Consider the following 19615-nt stretch of genomic DNA (forward strand, 5'->3'; position numbering starts at 1 on the left):
CAGCAGGAGTGTAGATGTTACACTGAATGTACTGTGGAGGCTTGGCCAGTGACTGTGATCCTGTCTTCCTACACGCACGCACGCACACAGAGTTTTGTTTCAGTAAACTATCATTTAACATCTGCATTGTTCTTGGATCAAAAACCACCTTCAGTTTCAAATATGTACTATTACATGTGTGAGAGAGAGAAGTACCCTGAAAGCATTCCAAAAAGTTGGTGAGGCAGGTCTTGCAGAAGCTATACTCGTTCTTCCTCAACAAGGCGTCCTCTACAGCAGACGTGGGGAACCTTTGATCCTCCAGATGTTGTTGGACGTATCAGCCCCACCAAGCACAGCCAATGGTCAGGGAGGATGGGAGCTGTAATTCAGCTGCATCTGGAGGGCCAGTTTCTTATCTCTGTTCTACATAGTTGACACTTGTGGATTTATTTGTGCTTTCTGCCAAATGAACTGACACAAAGAGGGGGAAAAAACATTGGCATGCAGGGCTGTGAGCCTTCCAAGTACCACATTGCTGTGACATTTGCAATACTTCCTGATCACATGTCGAAATAACCTGTTTGGCAACTCTGAGGACGCAAGGAGCTTTTATTAATTAAACGTCTCCTTACGCAACACCTCTCCCTTCGGGGGGTGAGCTGCATTGCTTGCTTGGAAAGAGGGGGCGTAAATTCATGTGGTGTGGGTGACAGATAAGTTCTGCAGTGCTCTGATAGAACTCTCTGCTGCTCATAAGGCATCAGGGCTCCCCCCCCCCCGCAAGCATGTGGGAGGGGATTAGAGGCGTTCCTTTCATTACTGGCAGGCAAGCAGGATTTTGCAGCCGCATGAGAAAACAGGAGACCAAGGTCTGTAAGGAGTGCCAAGGGCAAAGCTAGGTCCCTTTCGGAACCACAGGGAAATGGGGTTCCTTTATGCCTTTGTGGCGTTAGTGGCAGCTGCATTCCTTGCTGCAGTGATATTGATTGTTCTGGGAAGCATTTATTTTGATTACTCCAACTCGGAGATCCCGCCTGGGGTGGAACACCCAGTGAAGCTCCGGATTCTTCATGCCATTCTTATTGGCACTTCCGTCCTGGTGAGTGGATTGCTGTGTTTCATTCCAAGGGGCGGGGTGGGTAGGAGAAAAAGCCACAACAAGCCTCACCCTCCCTCTTTCCCCACTCCCAAATTTAACCACCATCCCCAGCTTCTGAAATAAAGGGGCCGTCGCAAAAGTGGTCCAGCTCCCTCCAGCTCTCTTGTGATCAGAGCAGGACTCCTAGCCATGATGGCTGTGCTCTGCTTCCATAGCACGCTTCCAAATAGTAGTTGTTGGGAATCACAAGTTGCTCTGGAGAGTTGCTCCGGCACTCAGGTTGGTCCTGCTTGCAGGCTTCCCATTGGGGCAACTGGTTGGCCACTGGGAGAACAGCAAGCTGGACTAGATGGGCCACTGGCCTGATCCAAAGGGCTCTTCTTATGTTAACTGGTCGAGTCAAGCCTGGGGAGAGGAGGTGGGGAGATCTAACAAGAGGGGAGAGAGGGGACAATACCCCCCTTCCAACTCTACTACTCTATGATTCTCTGATTCTCTGATTCATACTCTACACACAAAGAATCTAGATGCATTTCAACTGAGTGTTAATCGTCACAGTGGTATTGCTTTTGTTGCAATGCTTTATCAGTGCAGATAACAAGCATTTATAAGATACAGGGGGAATGGCAAAGACACAAATGTACTGCAGGAATGAAATGCATTTTGCTTTGCATCAAATTTGAAAGAAAACCACGGATGGTGCAATGCAGAATTCCTGTGGCATTGCTTCCACTAGGTAATTTATAGCTCCACAATCCAGGGAGAAATTTGGATAAATGAAATTTTAGAAGTATGAGTGAAGAAATGATATGTGTATGTGTGTTTTAAGCTCCTTCTCCGTATCTCAATATTATTTATTTATTTATTTATTTATTTATTGCATTTGTATACCGCCCCATAGCCGAAGCTCTCTGGGCGGTTTGCAACAATTAAAAACATTAAAAAGAAATATACAAATTTAAAAACACATTTTTAAAAACAATTTAAAAATGCATGCTAGAAGAGGAAAGTCTTGACCTGGTGCCGAAAAGATAATAGTGTTGGCGCCGGGCATGCCTCATCAAGGAGATCATTCCATAATTTGGGGGCCACCGCTGAGAAGGCCCTCTCCCTTGTTGCCATCCTATGAGTTTCCCTCGGAGGAGGCACCTGGAGGAGGGCCTTGGATGTTGAGCGTAGTGTACGGGTGGGTTTGTGTCGGGAGGGCGTTCGATCAGGCATTGTGGTCCCAAGCCGTGTAAGGCTTTATAGGTTAAAACCAGCACTTTGAATTGAGCTCTCTTCCCTTCCTCCATATCATCCAGGTGAGGGGAACCTTTGGCCCTCCAGCTGAACTGCAACTCCCATCAGCCCCAGCAAGCATGGTCAGTGGTGGCTGATAAGCATTAGGGGACTGGTGAGAGAAACAAGTGTCATCCCTTGGACTGGATGTAAGTAAGAAGGCAAGCAGGTGAGGGCTGGCAGCGGGCAGACAATGCCCATTTGCCGTAATGGACCAGCCTCCACTGAGCATCGTTGATGGGAGTTACAGTTCAGCAGCATCTGGAGGGGGAAAGGTTCCCCACACCTGATATAATGCAAAACATTATAATCCTCCGTCACTTTTAAAACTAAAAATCCTGCAATGATTTAGCTTGGGGAGGTGCTCCAGTAGTACCCAAGGTTTCATCCATCCCTAGACTTTGATCATCTCGTAACTGATTGGACAATTTTACCAAATATGTCTCGAACTGTTATCTATATGACTTTTTTCTTCTACTCTCCCTCCCTCTCTCAAAAGGGAAGGATTTTGGAAAACCTGCATGTCTGCAAACAAGTCCAGTTTGTGCGGTTTGTGCGGAACGGATGGAAGCCAGAGAAAGACCCCAGGCTCTTCATTAAGGACGAGAAGTTCAAGCATGTGCCTGTCCGGATTTACCAGCCAAAGGCTCCCTCTGCTGGCCAAAGGAAGGGGATCGTATTCTTTCATGGCGGGGGTTGGGTGCATGGAAGCATCCGTGAGTTATAACAGAACTTAATCTGCAGCGTAATCTGAATTAAGTGGGGTTCCCTCCTGCACCACACACATACACACCCCACAACTGCATTTGCACAGGAATCTCCTGGGAAAGAAAAATGTTCTCCCCAAACCTGTCTCATTTGTACAATAAGACGTTTTTCCATGAATTCGTGGGAATGTAGAAACATGAAGCCCCACAGCCTGGAAATCCACACACCCCTATTATGAGCTGCCATAACCCCTCTGAATTCAGAACCTGCTCATAATAAGGTTTCCCCTCACTATTGGCAAAAAAACTCTGATCAAAAACTCAGATCCTGAAGTCAGGATAGGCCTTGTAGGGCTCTTCTTAACAATTCTGGATAATCCCTAGCCATCATTTATTGCCAATATGCAGAGGAGTTATTCATAGAATCATAGAACAGTAGAATTGGAAGGGGCCTATAAGGCCATCAAGTCCAACCCCCTGCTCAATGCAGGAATCCAAATCAAAGCATTCCCGACAGATAAGTTTGTTTGGGGGGAAAAATCTGCATTTTGGAACTAGAAGAGTGTGTAGTTGTAAAAGCATGTTCATTCCCCCTATTTTGACAGAGGAATATATTGCATTAACACCCCCAGAGACCTCTTTTCAGGTAATTTTGTTGGGATGCTTTACGGTGGCTTTTCCCCATTAATTGTTGCTTTTGGGAGGTATGCAATCAAATCATCGCCATCACCCTCATCTATCCGTCCATTAGTAAGTCAGCCCTGAGACTTCCGGGAAGGATTGCTTAGCTTGTGCCTGCCTCTGAGGCGAGCTCTCGTCTCAGAGGAAGCTTTTTCAGTTTTAAAACCAGCCAAAAGGTTTTTTTTGACTGGTAAAACTTTCTCCCAGGCAAGGGAGAAACTAAGAGATTATCCACAAGCTTCGTTGTGCTTGTTGGGGGACTTGAATTCATTAGGAACGAAGGACCTGCCAGCAACATCGGACGGAGCCAGGGAACTTCAAGCAAGCTCAAACTGATTAAGCAAGACATTTTTTTTCTTTAAAGAAAAACGTATTCTAACAGGCAAGCATCCTTCTATCTACTCTTATCATTTTGTTATCGTTACAGTAAAAGAGATTTGTTATAGGATCAGCAACAAAGAATCCCTGGGTGAGTTATAACTTTCTCTCATATACACAGAATTAAGGAGGAAGAAAATCGAAATAGCCTATCTTTGTTTTTTATTGCAAAAAGCTGGCATGGAATTGAGCATTTTAAAGATATAAACGGATGAGGGGCAACTAATCTAAAGAGGAAAGCTGATTTTATGACATTTGAGACTATTTTTTCTGGTTTACTTTTTTTTTTTTTGACGAATCTGCTTACTTTTTATGCCACTAATTTTTTGGATGCTGTGAACCAAATTTGTTTTGCACTTTTGGACACATAAGAGATAAGGCGGTTTGTGCTGTCTAGAGGGTGATGTCAGCAGGCTTGGAGGATTAACTCCTTTGTGACTGGAAAAAGAAATAAACTGTTCTTTGCTTGGGAATAGTTAAGAATGACAATCAAGAAGGTGGCTGAGACCCTGGATGTACAGGAAGGGGTTCTCTATCTAGATATGTTTCAGAAAATAATGAATGAGATTAAGCTGGTGAGACAGGAGCTGAGACAGAGCAAACAAGAGATGAAAAGTGAATTTGGCAAAATGAGACAGGAGCTGAAGGAAATTCAGGATTCTGTGAGAGGTGAGGTGGATGAGACCAAAGATATGGCTGGACAAATAAAAGAAGATGAAAGAAAAATTAAAGGAAAGGTTCAAGCCCTGGAGATTGGAATAGATATATCAACTATGGACTTGGAAAAAGATTTGGATTTTATGGCTGTGATGGATCCTGGAGACAAATATTACTGTTTGGAATTCAGCGCTGTCCTTGAAGGAATTGGTGAAGAGATTAGAGATAAAGATATCAACGGTTCAAAAAAATTCCTGGACTGGAAGGATTTGATGGAACTTGAAATGGAGAAAGTTTACAGAATTAATTCCAGATGTGTGACAATGGAAAAACTCTCGGGAGATGTGATGGTGCATTCTGTGGAAAGGAGGAGCAGAGATGCAGCTTTACAACAACATTTCAGTGGTACATTCGGAATTGATGGCAAGGAAATATTTATGATGAAAGAAATTCCTATCAGACTTTTATTATATGACTATGACTATGACAGCAAGATTATTATGGGTGCAAGGATGGAGATGGAAGATGGAATTAACACTGAGAATGGCTATTGAAACTACTGGACCTAGCAGACTTGATGAGATGGATTAATTGACATGTTTATTTGGAGAAAAATCGATGGATATATTTCTCAAGGAGTGGAAGCCTCTCTTTGACTTTTTGCGGAAATAATAAAGTAATGTTAATGAGATTTGATGATTAATTAAGATAACTACTGGAGGAAAGTAATTTTGTAATATATTAAGAGACAGGTTTGTTATATATTATAGATCTATAACTGATCTGCGACAAATCGGAAGTCAACATTTTATTTTATTGTATTAGTTATTAATTTGTTTTTTTGTTGTTGTTTTGTTTTGTTCTGTTTTGTTTTTTGAAACTTTGAATAAAAATTATTGATACAGTAAGTCAGCCCTGAGATGTCTTATTTGCATTTCAGGAACCCATGAGAATATCTGCTGCTACTTCGCCAGAGAAAGTGAAGCAGTGGTTGTGTCTGTGGAGTAAGTCAAAGCATTTTTCCCTTGCTTCAAAATCTCGTGATGGGGTCTTTCGCAATAGGGTGACAAGTTGACAGCTGTAGCTTGGCAAAACGTTTAGGAAGAGCAGCTCACCCGTCAACTGGGGAAGGCAGCTCATTTGTGTGATCATCATCCCATGAGCCACAACTCAACACAGTTCTCTGAACGCCCCCCAGAAAGGCACAGAGCAACTCAGGCACTCACTGTAGGGGCAGAGGAAGCTGCCTTCTTCCATGCTGGAAATTTAGGCCATCTAGCGCAGCATTTTGTTTTCTGCAGCCCAGGGGCCACATTCCTTTTATAGACAACCTCCGGGGGCCACATGCCAGTGGCAAAAGTGGGCGTGGATGGGACAATCGATGCGATTCTTACCTTTCCAGCCATGAAAAAATGAGAGGCTCACACACAGAGACCCTCTCTCCATCCTAAGAAGGAAGCGGAATTATCACAGTTGAAGGACCCAATCCACCCAGGCAAACGTTCTTAAGGAATCATAGAATAGTAGAGTTAGAAGGGGCCTATAAGGCCATCCAGTCCAACCTCCTGCTCAATGCAGGAATCCAAATTAAAGCATCCCTGACAGGTGGCTGTCCAGCTGCCTCTTGAGGGCCTCCAGTGATGGAGAGCCCACCACTTGCGTAGGTCATTGGTTCTACTGTTGTACTGCTCCAACAATTAGGAAGTTTTTCCAGATGTTTGGTTGAAATCTGGCTTCCTGTAACTTGAGCCTGTTATTCTGTGTCCTGCACTCTGGGACGATCGAGAAGAGATCCCGGCCCTCCTCTATGTGACAATCATTTCTCCCCTCAGTCTTCTCTGCTCCAGGCTAAACATGCCCAGTTCTTTCAGTCTCACCTCATAGGGCTTTGTTTCCAGTTCCCTGACCATCCTTGTGGCCCTCCTCTGAACTGTTTCCAGTTTGTCTGCATCCTTCTTGAAGTGTGGAGACCAGAACTGGACGCAGTCCTCAAGATGAGGCCTAACCAATGCCAACTGGAGGGGAACCAAACCTTCATGCGATGTGGAGGACACAGAGCAGGTTGAGGAGTGGTGTGGCTGTGGGAGAGGGTGTGGTTGTGGGAGAGGGGTCGCCTGGGGAGGGGGTCAGCCTGGAGAGAGTCCCAAGGGTCAGACAGAAAGACATGGAGGACCCAAAGTTCCCTGCTCCTGGTTTACAAGGGGCAGCGGCTTTCCAGGGTTTCAGGCGAGGGTCTTTCCCAGCCTTGCCCGGAGGGGCCAGAGATGGAGCCTGGGCCCTTCTGCATGCAAGGGGGATGTTTGGCCACTGAGCTTTGGCTCCTCCCCAAGTGTGCATCATATCTCTGTTCTTGGCTTCACACTATGCTTCTGCTTTTTGTTTTTGCTTTTTCACTTCCCCAATTCTCTCCCCGCTTTCAAACAGCTCTTGTCCCATCTCTCTCTTTCCTCATACTTGCAGTATATGAACCGGGTTAGCCAAGCACATATACATAAATGGTCCATCAGGGCGTAGGGGGGCACTGCCCCACCAACCGCCGCTTTGATTCTTCCAAGCCTTCTTGCAAGCAGTCCAAGGGATGGGCCTCTCTGCCAGCTTCCTCCCACAAGCCAAGACTGAGACTAAGGAGGACTGAGCAGGGAGGAGGGTGAGGATAAAAGTAGAGTGACTTGGCTTATGTCTGTCATTGGCTCTGGCTCAGCCAATCATTGGCTCTGGTTGCACCTAATGTCGGCCTCCCTGCCTTCCGCCCTACGAGTCCCAATGGGCACCAGCCACCGCTGGACCATTGCTCTCAGGCAGTGGTCTGAAGGCCCATGAGGTCGCCACCTTGCCAGGGCTGGTCAGAGCGTGGATGGGGGGGGCTGCCTGGGAACCGCATGCATGGTTCTATGATGGAATAAAGGCAGGGTTTAAGTGTAATGAATGAAACAATTCAGCAGCAGCATGCATAACCTCAGAGAAGCATAGATTTACTGTGCATTGATTGATTTTGCTTTAGGTACCGCCTGGCCCCTGAGCACAAGTACCCAGCCCAGCTCAATGACTGCCTTGCTGCCACCGCCCACTTCCTGGAGTCCGCAGAAGACTATGGTGTGGACAGCTCCCAGGTCATCGTTGCTGGTGACAGTGCCGGTGGCAACCTCGCTGCCTCCGTTTGCCAAAGCTTAGTGAGCAGAGCAGACCTTGCAAGAGTGCGTGCTCAGATCCTCATCTATCCAGCCCTTCAGGCCATAGACTTCAACTTGCCTTCATACCAGCAGAACCGGGCCGTGCCCATTTTATTCCGGGAACGGGCTGCATTTTACTTTTTGCAATATCTGAACGGCGAGGCTTCACTCCTCGAAGACATTTTGCAAGGCTCTCACGTCCCGGTGAACCTAAAGTTGCAGTACAGGAAATGGTTGAGTGCTGACAACATCCCAAATGAATTTAAAACCAGGGGCTACCAGCCCACGGTGCCTGTTTCCTGCGACGATGAAGTACACGAGGTGTTGAAGACCCTGAACTCTCCAGAATGTTCACCGCTCCTCATAGAAGATGCCATTGTCTGCCTGCTCCCTGAGACTTGCATAGTGACCTGTGAATATGATGTTTTGAGGGACGATGGATTGCTCTGTAAGAAAAGGTTGGAGGATAACGGAGTAGCAGTGACTTGGTACCACCTTTCTAATGGGTTCCATGGGATCCTAAGCTTGTTCAATAGTTTCCCTTCTGGGAAAAAAGGGATGGATAAAATTGTCAATTTTATTAAAAGCTTATGAGTGAGACAGCGCAGTGGCAGTTGGTGGCGCCATGTCAGTGGGGCAGTGGAATCCGCTCCGGGTTTCAGCCCAGACTTTCAAGGAGCTGTCCAAGGTGATTCAGCTCCAGGTAAGTAAAACCCAGAGTGGATTCCACTGCCCCACTGACATGGAGTCACCACTAGAAAAGAGAAACCTTAACCATGGCGATATTTAGGAACGGAAGCAGCCTCAATAAATATTTGTATGTTGCCAATGTAGGGACGGGGCATTTGCTGATCTGTTTTCATGTCTTTTGACTTTTTGTGGCAACATTATTTCTATGGAGGGCTTTGATGTGTGGAAGACAAAAGGGCATCCTTGACTCCCCATGCCTAAAAAACCACAAAAGTGTGGGGGGGGGGTTTCAAAGAAGCAAGCAGGTGGAGCCCCAGATCTCTGGCAGAGCTCCCCTTAAACAAAATTAGAGTGGCATAGTGATTAGAAGACTATGACCTGGGAGATTGGGGTTCAATTCCCCACTCAGCCATCCACTCAATCATGAAGATATTGGATGACCTTGGGCCAGTCTCAGCCTAACCTACCTCACAGGGCTGTTGTGACGATAAGATTGGGTGGGAGGAGATCTGTGTATGCCACCTAGAGTACCTTAGAGGAAAGGCGGTGAATGAATATAATAAATAAATATCATTTCCACCCAAGTGTCCAGTGCAGTCCCACACAGCTGGATTTATTTAATAGCTTTATACTCCACATTCTTTGAGAAATCAGCAGCACAAAGCGCCTTGCAACTGTATCTAACATTACAAATGTAGAAAGATTTTACAAAATCATTCTGCAATTAACCCTTCAGGATAAAGCCAGCAAAGCAACATTAAAATCTGAGAGGCCCGCCCAAAATCCTCAATATGCATTACCTGCTGTAAAGGCCACTGAGAAGAGGTAACTCTTCAAAATCCTCTTAAATGTTGCAAGGGACAAGGTCTGCCAAACATCTGGTGGGAAAGAGCTCCACAACTGGGGAGCCAACACCAAGAAAACTCTATTGTGGGTGCCCATCAGCTTAATCACCTTCACAGGGAGGCACCTGAGCAAGCCCTCCAACATAAGTCTCAAGGTATGGGGCAGGTGGCTATGGGTACAGGGGATCCTTCAAGCAAACCAGTTCCAACCCATGCACATGCTTAAAGGTCATTAGCATCCTTTGGATTTGGATTTGGCAACACGCAGGCCATCACTGCAGCTGACACAACAGGAGTGCAATCTTACAACAACTGGGTAGAGACATTTTGTATCTACTGAAGCTTTTGAACCAACTTCGAAGGCAGCCTCCCATTCATTGTTGCTGTTGTCACTTTCCTCACAAAAGCAAGCCAACGTGACTTACAAAATGTAGTGTAGTCCTCTCTAGATAGGGTTGCAGTTCGCATAAGCGTGTGCGCGAGCTCCTGGCCATTGCAACCATTTGGGCTTCCTTACAGAGCAACACAGCCTCGCTCTGGGGCACTATGCTGTTAGGGATGGCGCTGGCTATCACCAGGTCCTGTCGGAGCCTGCCATTGGAAGATTTCCTAGCTATTCCTTGACAGCTGACCAGAGAGGTAGTGATATTAGAAATCAGAAATGGCGATATCTCAAAGGTTGTGGTGGCAAAATGAACCCACTGAATTAATAATACCTCAATAATTGCAGTGCTATCACTTGTGGACTGAACAGAGTCAAGGGACTTTGAGCACATATGTGTCAATTAGCTTACTAACTCTTTGTGGTTGATACTGGCTGTTAAGGAACCTTATGCTGCAATCCTTACTTACTGGGAGTAAGTCCTCTTGAACTCAGTGGGAATTGTTTCTGAGTGAGCGTGCACAGGATTGTGCCATCCAGCACCTGTTCTGGTCCCATTAACCATTTTCTGTCCAAACCCAGACTTCTTCATAGCAGATTGCAATCCAGTAGTGGGTAACCTGTAGTTCCCTAGATGCTGTTAGATTCCAACTCCGATCAGCTCCAACCAATGTAGCTAACAATCAGGGATGATGGGAGTTGTAGCTTAACAACATCTGGAGGACATCATTTTGAGTAGCCCTGCACCGATGGAGCACCTGTGACCCTCTGGGTGTTGTTGGACGACAACTCCCATCAATCCCAGCCAGCATGGCCAATGATAAATGCATATAGGAGTTGTCGTCCAAGGACATTTGGAAGGAACCATGTTGGCTACCCCTGCAGTAAAACATGGATGGGGATCCTTTGACCCTATATATGTCATTGGACTCCAACTTGCATCTATCCCAATCGGCATGGAATAATGGGAATTGAAGTCCAACAATATCTGGAGGCCAACACACTGTCTACTCATGCAGTTACACATGGACAGGGAACATGTGGACCTCCAGATACTGTTGGACTATAAACCAGTATGGCTAATGGTCAGGGTTATGGGAGCTGTAGCCCAGCAACACTTGGAGGGCCAAAGTTTCACCCATCCCTGTCATAATTAGACATTAAAGAGGCATCTGGACAGCCACCTGTTGGGTATGCTTTAACTTGGATACCTGCACTAAGCAGGGGGTTGGACTTGATGGCCTTATAGGCCCCTTCCATCTCGACTATTCTATGATTCTACAAAACTCTACCCCACTCTTCAAGAAGCTGCAAGCATCCCCTTACCCTGTGTCTATGCACAAACATGAGTTTCATTGACTTTGGTGGAATAGTAGCAGATTTCACCACGGTAGAATCCCTTGTTGCCTAGAGTGTTACCATGGGGATGGTCAACAATAGGGAACCCGAGAATAAGGAGTGTCAGAGGTTAAATGTCCTGCTCTGCACACACAGCGATGGAAGTCTAGGAGGACCTTTTCTGAGTTTGCTCTTTGCCAAAGCATGCAAACAAAACCATGATTACTCCGTGTAGGGATGCGCAGGAATGGTATCTTCCCAGCTGGAGGGTAGAACCCAAATATTCTACTAATGTACTTATTGGAAACTGGCTGGAAGAAAGAAAAAAGGTAAGTTTGGGAAGGAAAAGAAAAGGCCCAGGGATGGGTGGGGTGGACAAAAGCTTTGAAGAACGTATCGACCAAGTGACAAAATAAAGGAACATGTTACTTCGGTTTCAAAACAGTAACAGTGGCTCCCGGTCCATTTCCAAGCACAGATCAAAGGGCTTGCATTCCTATAAAGCTCTATACGGACTGGGAACCAGGCACTGCAGCTCAGCGAGAAAGCCCCTGCTTTTCAGCAAGGTTGCAGGTTGAAACCCTGGTTTCTCCAGTTAAAGCTGGGAGATAACTCAGTCTGATGCCCCAAGAGAGTTCCTGCCAGTTAATGTACACAGTACTGAACTAGATGGACCAATGGTAGACTCAATATAAATCAGCTTCTTGTGTTCATTAGGAGCCCAGCTATAGCTCAGTGGTAATGCTTTGCATGGAAAAGGTCCCAGGTTTAATCCCCAATGGCATCTCCAGGTAGGACTGGGAATGTCCCCCATCTCAAAACCTGGATAGCCACTTCCAGTCAGTGTAGAAACGTTAAACTATATGGATCAATGGCCTGAGTCAGTAAAAAGCAACTTACTTGTCTCAGGGCCCTTCTGTTGGGGGTGAGATGGGGATTACTATCAAACAGGGTCTTCTGAGAGTTCTGATCTTAAGAGTTTTCTCCCCAGCCTGCCAATGATGGTTTGTTGGTATCATGTGAAGACCCTTACAAAAATCCCAGTCACTTTACATCTCTGTGTATTTTGAAAGCCAGATTTTATCGCATCATGTTATTGCTGTGTTTTTGCAAGATTTTGTTGCTATTTTTTTGTTTTGAGGTTTTCACGGGGAGATCCTCTGAGAATGGGGCTTTTAGCTGAGGAGCCAACACGATGGAGGTGTATAAGATTGTGCATCATGTGGAGAGAGTGGATAAAGAAAAGCTTTTCTCCCTCTTTCAAAATACCAGAAGTCAGGGACATCCAACGAAGATTCAGGGCAGACAAAAAGAAAGACTTCTTCACACAGTGAACAGTTAAACTGTGGGATTCATGCCCAGATGTAGTGATGACCACCAGCTTGGATGGCTATAGTAAAGGGTGAGACAAACTCCTCCAAGTCCCGTCCCATGCGGAAGCTCGGAGGGCTGTTACTAGATCTAGGGCCTTTTCAGTAGTGGCCCCCGAATTATGGAATAGTCTGCCTGATGAGGTGCGCCTGGCGCCTACTCTTCTATCTTTTCGGCGCCAGGTAAAAACCTTTTTATTCTCCCAGGCATTTTAATTGTGTTATGTTAGTTACTTTATTTCATGTTGTTAAATGCTTAAGTTGTCTGTTTTAGGGATTTTATCTGATTTTTACTGTATTGTATTTTATTCCTTGCTGTGAACCGCCCAGAGAGCCATTGGCTAAGGGCGGTATAGAAATTGAAATAAATAAATAAATAAATAAATAAATAAATAAATAAATAAATAACTGCTGGAGGATAAAGCTATCAATGGCTACCAGCCATGACGGCTATATATTATCTCCAAGGTCCGAGGAAGGATATCTCTGAATGCCAGTTGCTAGGGAGCACTAGTGGGAAGAGTCCCGTTGACACTCATGTCCTGTTCATGGACTTTCCATTGGGGCATCTGGTTGGTCACTGCAGGAACAGGATCATGGATGACATGGGTCTTTGGTCTGATCCAGCACAGCTCTTCTGAGCTCTTAGTAAAGGTCCCCTGGTTCCTCCAGAATGCAAAAGAGGAACTATGTTATGGAGGAGAGATGAGGAACTTGTGGCCTTCCAGATGTTGGTGGATTACAGCTCCCATCGTCCCTCACTATTAGCCATGTTGCCTAGGGCTGATGGGAACTGAAGTCCAATAGTATCTGGACAGCCGTAGGTTCCTCACCACTGCTGTGAAGTTTGAAAGGGCCAGGAGTTTGCTTCAAAACTCCTAGGTGAGTGGATGGATAACCCGTGTATGCTTCCAGAAAGAGTGACTGGCATTTGCTTGCACTGACATAGTTTATCAGAGATCATGAGGGAACCGGCAAAAGCACCTATGGACGAGACTACATTCGTTTTCCAACTGAGATACCGGACCGAACGGTGATGAGAAGAATGATGAAGCAACTGGATGTAAGTAATGGAGGAAGCGGGTCAACAGATCTAAGTCTGGGATTCCAAGGGTCCCAAAATAGACTGAATCTTTTTGCTAAAAGTCACCCTGTTGTACTTTAGGGTCTGCCAAAGAAGTATACATTGACCCATCATGATGAACCGAAACACCGAAACTTAGTAACACAATATGATGACCAATATAATAGACGCGGCTACAACCCTTTGCTGCCTCCACTTCGCAGATGGAATGGACACAAAATGGCTTGGATCCCAGAGAAGACAGACTACCCACTCGCTGGTATGTCCAAGCATGTCAGAAATAGAAAAGACTGTTATGCATATGCAGAGTAACTCAGAGGCTATGTGTGGGCCTGTGTGTGCATTTACCTAAGAAGCAGCTTAGCAAGATAAGACTTAAGGCTTAGTAAAATAAGCAAAAGCTACTTTATTTATAGAAATGCATAGTAGAAAGGAAAGGCATACCTAGTTTTTTCTAAGTTGGAGGTGCCATGCCCAGACTTGGGTCTTGCCCTCACAGCTCTGGAGAGAGAGCAAAGACAGAGATGTCTCCTCTCTCCTTGGATGGTAGAAGAAGACAAAGGAAGGAGGGGCAGGTCAGCTTCCCTGAGCATATCAGTTTACAATGGAAGGAAGTCCGGTAGAGAAGAGCACAGGTCAAGGCAGGCAAGCCTAGCCAGCTGGAGGACCCTCACTCTATCTTCCTTTTGCAATACAAACAAAAGAACCCAAACAGGAGTTGCTCTTGCCCCACTTCCAACAAAGACAAGGCAATCTGGAAGGTTGGACAGTAGCAGTATCCTCATCATGAATATCTACTCCATGGGGATCCCGTGGGAAACCTCTGGTCCTCCAGATGTTGATGGGCTACAACTATGATCATGACCAATGGTCAGGGGTGATGTGGGTTGTAGTTCAGCAACATCTGGAGGCCCACAGCTTCCCCATCTCTGAATTAAAAAGGATCATGTAGCTAGGAAACCTGTGGCCCTCCAGATGTTGGACTCCAAACTCCTATCAGCCTCATCCAGCCCACCCAATGGTCAGGAACGATGGCGTTGAAGCCCAGCAACATCTGGAGGGCTACAGATGTTTCCCCTCCCTTGTCCACTCTGTTAGGATTGCCCATGTCATCCCTCGACAAAATCCTTTGAATTTTATTTTTTTAAATGTGGCAGTATGATTTCGTCACCATCATCATGGTGTGAGAATCATCTGCGTATGCTGATTTTTTCCTGTCTATCACAACTCTTCCAAAATTCTCCTCACTCAAATTTCTGTCCAGATTATAAATTTGGCAAGATTTATATACTGCTTAATTGATGTTAATCTATGTTTTATTGTTTTAATATTTTATAGTGCTGGTCTTTGACCATAATAAATGATTGATTATTGATACTGCTTAATTAAAAAAGAAAAAAACTACTAAGCAGTTTTACATAAAATAGTGTAATGCATTCTTATAAAAATTGCAAAAAACCCAAATCCAGACTTTGAAAAAAAAGTAGACATAGTAAAATTATTAAAATATGGATAAAATCAATAGTTTTTAAAAACAAATATACATAATGAAATTAATTACAGGTGTGGGTAGGCTTGCCTAAATAAAACCATTTTTAGCAGAAGAACTGTACAATGAAGGCACCTGCCTAATGTCAATAGGCAGGGAGTTCCAGAGAATAGGTCTTGCTACACAGCATGATAAGCTCCTTGCAAATGTGGAACAGACAGTAACCAGAACTTGTAAAAGCACCAGTTCCACAGACAGAAGTGGTCAAGTGGGCACATATAGGGCAGGCTTGTAGCCAGCCTTCCTTGTTAGGTGGGGCAGCCAGATTTCTAGGTGGGGCATTTGAGGGTGGAGGCATAGTTTCAGCCTATATCCCATCCCCACTGGTGGAGAGGACATGAGGGCCAGGCCAGGGGAAGGAAAAGGCAGTGACCTTCCCCCTCACTCCTTCTCCATGCAGAGAGTGTGTCCATGCAGGCTTTATGGCACTGTGAGCCTGGGGCATTCTGTGGGCGTCTTGATGCTTCACCCATGAACAGGAGCACATGCATGCTTCAGTAAAACACTTCAGAAAAAAATAATATGGATGAAATTATATGCCCAGTCCCATCAAAGTTGCTTGCAGTATTTTACCTGACCTCAGGGGCCAAGCCTAGAAATAAATCAAACACACACGTTTTCACAAGGCCATCAGCCCAAGTAACTGTAGGGTCACAACCAGGATAGTGTCATCTAGGAATGGAAGGAGCTGTCACTTTCCGTTCTCTCATTTTTCCAATTTAAAATTCAGTTCTCCACATTTCTGCAGCAACTTGCAATTTAAAAAAAAAATCCTCATGACAATTCTCTAGCGTTTTAGTGTAAATTTCTCCTAATAAGAGCATTTTTGTAGTTTGGGCTAATGTACACATCTTTGCAAACAATTTCTTGTCATATAATGCATTTTTGTATGTTAAGTTCCCTCATACATTCCTTTTTACGTACACTTTCCCCCAACCTATGCATTTTTGTAGACATTGGTTGGTTGGCGAACTGCATTGCAAAAGTCAGAGAAGTGTGAATTCTGAAGGATGGCTCATATTGTTACAGAAAGTGACAGATTTGGCTTGAAATGAGAATTGAATGGAATTTCTCATCCATCCCTGTGTCATCCCTCAAACCTACCAGTTTCATTGAGCATAGTATTGGGCAAATGACAAGCGTCTCTGGATCTTAATGTGTAAGCATGTTGATAGCATACAGGCCTTCAAATAACTACCTCCAAACATTAGACGAGAGGTAGAGAACCTCAGGCCAGAGAGCCATAGAATCATAGAATAGTAGAGTTGGAAGGGGCCTATAAGGCCATCAAGTCCAACCCCTGCTCAGTGCAGGAATCCAAATCAAAGCATTCCTGACAGAAGGCTGTCTGGCTGCCTCTTGAATGCCTCCAGTGTCGGAGAGCCCACTACCTCTCTAGGGAATTGGGTCCATTGTCGTATGGCTCTAACAGTTAGGAAGGTTTTCCTGATGTCCAGTCGAAATCTGGCTTCCTGCAACATGAGCCCATTATTCCATGTCCTGCACTCTGGGATGATCGAGAAGAGATCCCGGCCCTCCTCTGTGCGACAACCTTTCATGTACTTGAAGAGGGCTATCATATCTCCCCTCAGTCTTCTCTTCTCCAGGCTAAACATGCCCAGTTCTTTCAGTCTCTCCTCATAGGGCTTGGTTTCTAGTCCCCAATCATCCTCGTTGCCCTCCTCTGAACCTGTTCCAGCCAAATGTGACTCTTTCCAGGTCACACCTCCTCCCTAGCCACACCCCCTTGCCCCAAACTGCATCCCTTGCCTGTCTTGCTCTGCAGCCTCCATGAATGGTTTTCACCTGGTTGGAACATGTCCTTCAAATGCTTCTTGCTTATGTGGATAGAGGATAGAAAGTATCACTATGTGTAGAAACTAGCCTGGAATACAAAGGTATAGTTAACTTCTGTTGCTGTGTCCACTTTTTCCTTTGGCCCCGCCCACCACTGACATGTGGCCCTCGGAAAGTTGATTCAGAAGAGAATGCAGCCTTCGGGCTGTGCCATGTTCAGCTCCAGGGCCAGATCCCACACAGAAAGCAGCAAGGCTAGTCAAACGTGGCTGGACCACAGACAGGTCCAAGTGAGCAACTTGCTCCAACAAAGGTCAAGAGCAGACTGGGGCCTTTTGAGCCTCCATCTCCAGACTGCCTCCTCCAGGCTCCACCCCCTTGTAGACAACTCCGGAGTCTTAAAGGGCCACTGGCCTGAAGGTGGGCACTCCTCCTCTGCTCCACAGCCCCCCTCCTGGTGCGCTTCCTGCACTGCTGGACTGGTGATGTGCAGTGAGAGGCATCTGGTCCCTCAGGCCCAGGGGAAAGAGTTGGTGAGGGTCCAAGCTCTGTCCTGCAGTCCCTGGTTGTCTTGAGTGGTTCCTCTGTGCGCTTCTGCTCAGCAGCCTCAGGCACAATGGTCTCCTTATCTTCATCGGTCAGCTCTGAGCCCTGAATCTGACCCGGCTCCACATTTGGCGCACTTGAAGCCTCCCACTCCATGCCCCGATCACTGCTAGATTCAGGAATCATGACCGGGATACTAAAGGTATCAGAGAAGGCCTCTGAAGGCACATGGGCATCCATGAACACTAAGCTGGGCATGCTCCTCATGAACATAGAATCATAGAATGACAGAAGAGTTGGAAGGGGCCTACAAGGCCATCGAGTCCAACCCCCTGCTCAGTGCAGGAATCCAAATCAAAGCATTCCCGACAGATGGCTGTCCAGCTGCCTCTTGAATGCCTCCAGTGTCGGAGAGCCCACTACCTCTCTAGGTCATTGGTTCCATTGTCATGTGGCTCTAACAGTTAGGAAGTTTTTCCTGATGTCCAGTCGAAATCTGGCTTCCTGCAACTTGAGCCCGTTATTCCGTGTCCTGTACTCTGGGACTATCGAGAAGAGATCCCGGCCCTCCTCTGTGTGACAACCTTTCATGTCCTTGAAGAGTGCTATCATATCTCCCCTCAGTCTTCTCCAGGCTAAACATGCCCATTTCTTTCAGTCTCTCCTCATAGGGCTTTGTTTCCAGTCCCCTGATCATCCTTGTTGCCCTCCTCTGAACCATGTAAAGCTGCTCTTTTTGGAGTCAGACCAAGGGCCCATCTAGTCCAGCATCCTGTTTGCCACAGGGGCTGAGGGGAAGCCCACAAGCAGGACATAAGTGCATGGCTCTCCCCCTCTCAGGTTCCCCAGCAATTGGTAGCGTGCAGCCGTCATGGCCAGCAGCCATTGATAGTCATACCCTCTACAAAGTTGTCTAATGCCCTTTTAAAGCTGTTCAAGTTGGGGGCCATGACTATTTCTTGGGGTACCAAATTCCATAGTTTAACCATGTGCTAAGTGAAGAAATGTTTCCTCTTCCAGCATTCAGTTTCATTCTGACCCGGCTCCCCATTGGGCGCCCCTGCAGCCTCTGACTCGATGGATTCAGGGGTCGCGACAGGCTCAAAAAAGGTCCCTCTCCCCATTGCACAAGAAACTCCTCTGCTGCAGTGGCGGATACGCATTGAGCTTCCTGATGCTGCACAAGCTGAACTCTCAGCTTTGCTATTTATACACTTCATCTCATGGCTTTCCAACTGAATTCCTCATTTCAGAACCACCGACCAACTACGGGCTTTTTGAGCACCTTGTGAAGAAATGGACCCATCGAGAGCCTGGGGTGCTGAACAGCATCTACACCATCTCCTACACCAAGCCGCCCAGTTCAGCCTATGGCGTCCGCCAACGGCCTATCACCACTCACGTCCTTGAAGCCAGCCGTCCACAGTGGCTGCCAAGAAGTTCTGACCCGCCTCTGTGAAAGGCTGCAGACCATCCATGTTTCCACACAACAGTGGATTATATACAGCCTCTTCATCCAACCAAGCGTGTCCATTCATTGCCTTGAGGGCTTTGTGTCCAATTGAAAAGGTTTGGTGGGAGGTCATTTGTATTCAAGGGGTCTAGCCAAAGGTGCCTATGGTGATTGCATTAGCTTTCTTTTACTCCCTCTCCCCTCATTTTTTAAAAAAAATATGGCAGTAAGATTCTAGTTCTCATGGCTGCAGAGAAAATGCTTTATAAAAACAAAGAGGGAGGCTTTTGCCAATCAGAAAGATAAGCGTCTGTGTTCAACAAAATGTGTAAATCCCTGGGCTGTCACACATTTGAGGTACTAAATGCAAAGCAACCTGCCAACATGTCAGAGTCGAATATAGGGGCATGGGCATTGTTAGTGGGGTTGATCCAGGGGTCCCAATCTCTGGGTTGTTCTCAACAGGCCCCAGATCTCTTGTTCCTTTCCTTTTAATTTTTTTGCACATGCAAATTGTATGTAAATTTGTGTCATGAGCCTGATCCCTTTTAAGTAGCTAGCAACGCCTCTGATGCACAGGCTTTTAATGGCTCTGTTTTCATAACA

The 19615-nt window shown here is 46.0% G+C and overlaps 2 protein-coding genes across 2 annotated transcripts; both read left to right on the plus strand.

Moving 5' to 3' along the window:
* The first annotated feature begins 648 nt into the window (after positions 1-648).
* LOC133372597 (arylacetamide deacetylase-like 3) lies at positions 649-9200 on the plus strand. The gene is made up of 4 exons (XM_061601443.1): positions 649-1081; positions 2862-3078; positions 5726-5789; positions 7787-9200. The coding sequence occupies exons 1-4, from the start codon at positions 905-907 to the stop codon at positions 8547-8549; spliced, it is 1221 nt and encodes a 406-aa protein (XP_061457427.1). The 5' UTR covers positions 649-904; the 3' UTR covers positions 8550-9200.
* A 120-nt stretch (positions 9201-9320) lies between these two features.
* On the plus strand, positions 9321-19078 carry CFAP107 (cilia and flagella associated protein 107). Its single transcript, XM_061601444.1, has 4 exons — positions 9321-11539; positions 13530-13643; positions 13746-13923; positions 18810-19078. Exons 1-4 carry the CDS (start codon positions 11429-11431, stop codon positions 19013-19015), a joined length of 609 nt encoding a protein of 202 aa, XP_061457428.1. The 5' UTR covers positions 9321-11428; the 3' UTR covers positions 19016-19078.
* The last annotated feature ends 537 nt before the right edge of the window (positions 19079-19615 follow it).

This window comes from Rhineura floridana, chromosome 18 (assembly GCF_030035675.1).
Source record: "Rhineura floridana isolate rRhiFlo1 chromosome 18, rRhiFlo1.hap2, whole genome shotgun sequence".
NCBI lineage: Eukaryota > Metazoa > Chordata > Lepidosauria > Squamata > Rhineuridae > Rhineura > Rhineura floridana.